Raw genomic sequence first — 8023 nt, 5'->3', positions numbered from 1 at the left:
TATATGGTGTACTGATTCAAGTATTTCAGAGTATATTTTTAATTGAAGGTTTTATTAATTATGTATTTAATGTATTTAGTTTCTATGTACATGTATGTTTCCTTTTTATCATTAAAGTAGAGGCTTTAATTATATGGTAATCTTAAAGTTAGTATCCGCATGTTGTGATGGTTTCATCACTAAGTTAGCAGTGGCATTGCTGTAGGTAATCGGTATAATACCGACCGACTTATCGGAACTTTTGACTCATCGGTTTTTTGTGTCCTGTCATGACAGTTAGGTACGAGTAGTTATTACACAATCACGGACCTACTTGAAAGCGAAATATTTACATAACCTAGTAAGTTACTAATACTTGTTCGTTTCTAAACATTCGGGGTCTGGCCAAATCCTTTTGCATTAAGCAATTCACTTCACTCTTTAACTTCACAAACATCAACAGATGAAAGAATTGAAGGAATATAGATGTTCAAATATAGGCAGAATGGTGAATGTTACACAGTGTGTAAAGTGGCCACTTAAACCAGCCATTGACAGGTCATAAGCCCTGTAGATGCCTAGACTTCTAAATAACCTTCTCTTAAATGTTCTTCATCTCTGTTGTAATATGTTAATATTATAATAGTTTTAAAGAAACCCTCAACATTCAATACGGAAATTCAATATAAATTATTTAAATTTTATACAGTAGACACTACTTATAAAATTCAATTAAACAAATTTATAAAGAAGAAAAAATAAAAGAATTCGGGATTAATAAGTCACTTAGATACCAAAATAATATTAAAATCCCTAAATTCCTGGTATGAATGTATTATTATTTTCTGTTTTTCCTTTTATATCCGATAAGTTTTTTTTCTCATGTACTCGTATATTCCAAATTATATCAATTCTAATAACTTTAACAGTGTAAGTCATTCTTCAAGCACAAGAGCACAAGAGTTGGTCTCTTTTTTTGGAGAGTTACAGTTATAACATTTACCAGATGTATAAAAGTATATTTGTATAGATTAAAAAAAACATGTACCATTTATGAAATATATGGATTAATAAAAAAAAAAAAAATAAAAAAAATATCGTTGCAAGCTAAAGTAAAACGTTATAATATTCCATTTTATTCATGTCACGCTGCGTGGTTTTCTTTGAATTTTTTGAGAATTATTTAAAGCCAAACAATTTTCATTAAACTAATAAACAAAACGTGGAATTTCTTTTAAACTCATTCAAACTTCAAACTTAAACTTTCTTTTATACAAAATACAATACAAGAAAATGATAAAAATACAAATAAACATGATTTAATCATTTGCAGAGTAGAAATAATTGTCATAACAGTTTTTAGCATGTCATCGTTGCGCCGGCAATAATGTTCAGTGAACTTTCTTTTTTAAAAAGTATTAACGATTTAGTTTAAATTATTATTTTATATTGTCAGAATATACTTATGTAATTTTCCTTTTTGCTACCGATAAAAAAATATTCGTATTAAAAATCTATCATATGAAAAGGTAAATTGTTTCATTTATGTCCTTAACAGTTTTTAAAGATATTACCTATGCAAAGAATATGCCTAACCAAAAATATTATAACAAAAATACGAAAATCCTACTTATTTTTATAGTATGTTTTTTGTTTTTATTTTAACGCCTAGATGCATACAACATACTAAACACGGTATTGGATACCTACCCGATTAAAAAATATTATCGCCATTATTTCTCAATTTTGTCATAATACAACACTGAGATTGTCCAAATGTCAAATATCCAGTTGTCACTTTTGTGATCGTTTTAAGTTGTAATTCTTGGTTAGATTGGTTATATCTGAAAGGCAAACATTATTAGCCGAACTCTTTTTTCAAATTCGTTTGATTTTTTATTTGTTGTTTGGACGAGTGAAGTTTCGAGATGATCATATAATATTTAAAGTGAAATATCGTTTCCGTTTGAATTTTTAGTTCACTTTATTAGGAATAAACATGAAGTATCCTACGTCTCCTACGCCGAGTACGTCCTCAAGCATTCCGAGGACTGCGTCTCCTCTCCCAGCGCCAGCGAATTACCAGCCGAGTTGTCCCACGGCCGCTTCAAAACGATATAAATATCTTAGAAGAATTTTCAAATTTCAGCAAATGGATTTCGAGTACGGCCTTTGGCAAATGTTTTACTTGTTCATAGCACCCCAGAAAGTGTACAGAAATTTCCAATACAGAAAACGTAAGTGGTTTTAAAAGATTGTGGCTGGTCATTCATAGTATTTTTTAAAGTTTATATTTTATTTTATACATATTGTATTCTAAGTTATTTGAAATATATTTTTCAATGCTACCGCTGGTTCGATGACTTATTTTCTCAAATTCTAATTTTATCCAAGACCATTTGTAACATTTTAAGCTGTCTCAAATTGTAAATAATTAGACAAATAAGGATTAGAACGAGCAATTGTGTAAATATGCGTTAATTATTAAAAAATAAGTCATTATACGCAGTTAATGGGTTTAAAACACCTAAAATGAGTAAAAGTCCTTAACTGTATGTATTTTTGTAGCCAAATAAAATACACTAAAATAAAACAAATAAGTAAACATTCATATCCATATTATTTTTCTTATCAAATTCAAAAAGCTGCTACATATAACAAGATCTATTGATGTTTGTCATCTTTGTAACACAACAGCACTACATTTTTTAAGTGTCAGTGGGGGTTTGATGTCACCCTGCTGAGCAGAATGATACCAATTGAGAAATCACAGCAAATATGCACAGGTATATTTGATTTAGAAACTAATAAAGATTTACAACAGTAAAAACGCAACAATAAGGACACGGAGAAGTTATGGTAAACCGAAGAGATGAGGCTTAGTACTGCTTGCTTGTAGTAAGGGCGTAGCCGTCCCTATTGTCCTATCTTCTTCCAAGTAGGTATAGTCTGAGTCTAGAGGAGAGTGTATTTTGGATATTTTGATTGTTTTGTTTGATATACATCATAAATCTTCATACATGAATTCTTACAAAACACAATAACATTTCAAAGAAAAGAACAACGACGCATATGATTTTATTTAACTTTATGTTAGAGCGGTTTAACTTATTTTTTTACACTTTATGTCACAACTTGACAAGTACAAAAGTATACCATATGATACTTGGGTTAGTTATACGTATATATATTTTTTCAAACCTGGAAAAAAAATCTTCAATATGAAATATAAAAGAAAGTCAATGTTGCATTTTTCGCACATCCGTCGTTGTTCTACGATCCTGATGAAATGTTAGAAAGAAAATTATGGGGCCTCCGTGGTGTAGTGGCCAATACGCTTGACTCACACACGGAAGGTTCTGGGTTCGATTCCCGGTGAGAACACACAATTAAATGTGATTTTTCTCAAGCCTAGGTGTTTTGGGCTGTAATTCACCACTGTAATTGGGCCTCCCAGCCTGTTGTGGAAAAAATAAAAATAATAACCATTCATATTGGTTGCATTAGGACACTATATAAAAAGCATTGCATGTATTTTGTTATTTTTTTTAGAAACAAAACTACAGTTTGCTAGAGATGACCCTGCATTTCTGGTTTTGCTCAGTATTTGGTTATTTTGTAAGTATATATTTATTTTTTAACCCGATTTTGGTAGATTGAAACAAACTACATTTACAAATAAATATGCTGTACAGATTATAATTCACTAGTTGAATTCATAATTTTATTTTTGAATTTCCTGTAAAACTAACAATACATTAAATTGTTTCAGTGTCATCCATTGGGTTTGCGATTGTGTTAGGATTGGGTTTCGGCCAATTCATATTATTTTTACTTTATGTTATCTTTGTCGATTTCATCGGCGTCGGAATGTTGGTTGCTACTTTCTTTTGGTAAGTCTATTAATACTTACACACAAGTAAGGTCAAATCGCACTACAGCGTCGCTGCACTTTTGTCTGGAGTGCCGTAATATGGTTTATTTTATCCAAAATGCTGAAAATAATATTTGGTTTTGCCGTGAAGCGTCGCACAGCGCCGCGCAGTCCCGCTCTAGTGCCGTTTGACCTTTAACAAAAAACTCTTAATTATCTAAAGTTATTTTTTAAATGTGAACAATTGATTCATATTCATTACCGTATACATTACATTCTCAGTATAGAAAAATATAATATTTGATGCTTATTAACTTGTGAAATAAGTCAAATTTGACACAATCATCAAATAATTGTGTCAGTATGAATCTTTTTTATGTATTATATTAATGAGATTTATTTTTAGATGCTAGATTACAGTAATATAATTTATAGTAACCAATACAGGCCGATAACAGCAAAATTCTAATTTTTATTGATTTATACTTTTACATTTTTTTATACAAAATAATGTTCCCTCACTGGGGTGTTCCGTGCCGAGGGAAACATTTTACAATAAGTATAATGAAACATGCCTTAAATTAGTTATTTAACATAGTAAACATAATAAAAAAATAAAAAGATAATTAATCTAATTAACCTAATTATCATCGTAAACATAATAAGCAAAATAATCTAGATTTGTGAGGATATGTGCCTGAGAATTTTAGGTGTGCAGTGGTTTAGATTTGTGAGGAATTAACGAATAAAAGAACAGACAACAGCAACTGCCGGTGGCAATTATTATCAAACGGAGGCGATACGGGTGGCTGGGCCATATACTGCAATGCCTCCCAAGAGCCTTAACCACCCTTGCCTACTTTGCAAGGTATCAGTTTCTCTACTACTGACTGTTCGTCGGCAGTTCATGTCCAAACTACATGACGTGAACTTGACTCGGAGGATGCTCTTTGTGAACACCATATGCTCGATTAGGGAGCAGACATGGAATGGTGATGACGAATTTATATAGTGTAAATGATATCACATTCTCTCGTACTTTAATTTGTCTACTGCTTAAGACTTACTCTTCGGGGAAAAATGGCCTGTACAGTAAAAAGGTTAAATATGTGAATTCTTTTTGTTTACAGGTTTATATGCAATAAATATCTCCGTAGGGATATGCTAAACTTCGATGTGGAATGGGGCTATGCATTTGATGTTCATTTAAATGCATTTTTTCCACCTCTGACAATATTACACTGTTTCCAACTCTTCTTCTTTCACAGTGAGTCGAATTAAAATGTTTACAGACTAATTTAAATGTAATTGAAATACTTAGCATGAAAAGTTTTATGCACTGACGAACATTTAAAAAAAGGGAAGACTCGATCATCGCATAGTAATAATTAGTGTTGTATCTTTCCTTTCACATTTTCCACATACTTTATGCTCAAATGATTTAGCAATCACTTGCAACATGGCAATTACATTTTTTACTATGCCAATACATTAAGCCCAAATAAATGGCCTAAATTAACATATGTAATAATATTAATGGAAATTATTTTTATCTCAGGTTTTCTGATTGACGGAGGGTACATCTCTACGACGTTAGGAAATTTCTTTTGGCTCCTATCTGTATGCTACTATGTATACATTACCTTCTTAGGGTATAGCAGTGAGTATCTACTCTGGTTTAAAATAACGTAATATTGATAAGTACTATTATTACAAAACTTCAATATTTACTTATTTAACAAAATTGTAATCAGCATTACTTTATGAGTTATGTTTAACCCATTATCCAATGTAGATTTATAATATCAGAAACACATTTGAATGCATTACGAATAAAAAGTTAATTAATAGAAAGCAGATAACTGCTAATGTGCCGATATGTACAGAAAAATGTGTCCATATGTGCAGAGCCCGTATTCAGCAAGCCAATTACCCTATTAATGGGTGAATTCTGACTTGCATTCGTACGGCTTCTGGGTGTGTAAAATAGTGCGTGAGATATCGCTCTAGAATAGTTATTGCAAACATACAAAATTATCTCTTTCAGTATATTCGGATTATATATATGCGCTAGCCCAAAGCAATAGTGAAATATCTCTGAATAATAAAGGTGTGCAAAGGGTCTGACTGAATCAAATTATTTCAAGTAGATTATAAATACTATTTTTTTAACATACATTAACTATCTAACTTAAATATTTTATTATTTGAAAACATTATTTTATTTCATTTGTTATCATATCTGTGTATCTCAAAATTGGAAATTTCGAGTTTATCTCACTGTTGCTTTGGGCTAGCGATATATACTTACAGAAACCAGCTTATTTTTTAAAGAAAAAATAAATATTTGCGTTATGATTTACCCGAATATTCCAATTTTGGGGACCGTTTTTAATGAGTTGTAAATAACTCACTATTAGAAAATGGGGACCAAGTTGTGGTAGAGCGGGGTGTGAACCTCGGACCTCTGATCCGTGAGTCCGCGTCACCAGCCACGGGACTACAATCCAGTTCGTATATAAAAATGTTTCAACAAAAATAGACAACGAGATTTGAGGGTGTTAATTTCCAGCATATCTGGATATCCTAGTAATTTACCCAACATAGCCGTCCATGACATTACAGTCAACCAAAGTAAAAACTTCATTAGCAATTTTTCAAAGAACACCACCGCTGATAAAATTTGTATTCAATATAGGCAGATTAGCAAAGAATCTTTGCTTCTTATATAACATGCAGAAATATTATATTCATCATTTATATATATACATATTGTCGTTGCACATCAAATATGGACCATGTGACTCTGAGCACATTCCGAGAAAATCAATAAAAACGATTTTTAAAAAAAATAAACCGAAAATAACACTTCGGTGTATGGACGAAGTAGGAAAAATACAGTGTTTTTCAATAAAGTAATATATTTATTTAAAATATTAATTACTTTATGCCAAAAAGTCGCATTTTTATGATTTTCTCAGAATGTGCTCAGAGTCACATGGCCCATATTTGATGTGCAACGACGATATATTGATGTGTTATATTTAATTACCAATACATCTTTTATTTCAACCTTTTTAGGCTTGTCAAATCTCCAGAACACTCGATGGCTGCTAATTCCATTGCCGGTACTGTTTATAAGTTACTTCGTCACACTGGGAATTGGTTGGAATATTAGCATGGGACTTGCAAACTTTTACAAGTACAGAGTCTTGTAAGAGAATTCTCCGTCAACATTATGCTGGGCGCACACGACACCCTCTGGTGGTTACGGCAAGCTATCCATCCTTTTGCACTTGTCAAGAATAAATAAATATTTCGCGCAACATGGATAATGGAATAATCTAAAAACTATGTCTAATCAGAAAAAATATATTTTGATGAATAGCTAATCTACATAAAACATTCAAAGTTTGATTCCCTTTTTACTAGCCTTGAGATTTTTGCAAAATTATATTCGAAGCCATAGAACTTGTTAACTTGATTAAGCAGTCCAAAATTGCAAAAGGTAATCTTTGAAAGTAAAGTTGGTTTTTACTCCATAACAAATGTAAATATTACAATTATGATTCCAGTTGTTTTTTTTTGCAACATTTTTGTTTGATGTAATGTTGGTTTTTTATATTGCAATTCCCTAAAGGTACAAATTTGTACCATATTTTTTTTTTACATGGAGTTTAAAAAAAAACAAGAAAAAAACATTTTCAAACCACAAATATTCAAAATATTCTAAAATAAAAAGTTCAAAAACTCTACTTAATCTATGTTCAGGGATCAAAGGGTTAGTAAACAAAAAAGTTGTTATTTGTATTACTTGCTTTGAAAAAATAATTGTTTGCCACATAATCTTGAGTTTATTCGTTGCAATGTTTTAAAGGGTAGCCCAGCTTAGACATATTTATAACCGACTGATTTGTATAATATTTTCACTAATATTCCTATCCAAAATATACATACAATTCTTACACCTGTATTAATTGCAGCCATTAATAAATTAAAGCAATTAATTTATAGATTTTTTTACAAAACAACTTGTAAAAAAATTATCAGTTGTATCAGTTAAATGAGTGCATATTGGTAAAATTGTAAAGTTCAGCCATAAAACGAATAATCTTAATCTAAACTGTACGATATTATAACTTATTATTTCATATTTACAAAAATTCAAAC

At 30.8% G+C, this 8023-nt stretch overlaps 1 protein-coding gene across 1 annotated transcript; it reads left to right on the top strand.

The window, feature by feature from the left end:
* The first annotated feature begins 2026 nt into the window (after positions 1-2026).
* Unc50 (Unc50 RNA binding protein) lies at positions 2027-7578 on the top strand. The gene is made up of 6 exons (XM_088243510.1): positions 2027-2216; positions 3532-3597; positions 3752-3872; positions 4984-5120; positions 5412-5513; positions 6935-7578. The coding sequence occupies exons 1-6, from the start codon at positions 2132-2134 to the stop codon at positions 7069-7071; spliced, it is 648 nt and encodes a 215-aa protein (XP_088099636.1). The 5' UTR covers positions 2027-2131; the 3' UTR covers positions 7072-7578.
* The last annotated feature ends 445 nt before the right edge of the window (positions 7579-8023 follow it).

This window comes from Micrasema longulum, unplaced genomic scaffold (assembly GCF_059751315.1).
Source record: "Micrasema longulum isolate JH-2025_06_02 unplaced genomic scaffold, ASM5975131v1 h1tg000215l, whole genome shotgun sequence".
Classification (NCBI taxonomy): Eukaryota; Metazoa; Arthropoda; class Insecta; order Trichoptera; family Brachycentridae; genus Micrasema; species Micrasema longulum.
Note: the sequence above shows the minus strand (reverse complement) of the source record. Positions and strands in the feature narration are given on the sequence as shown.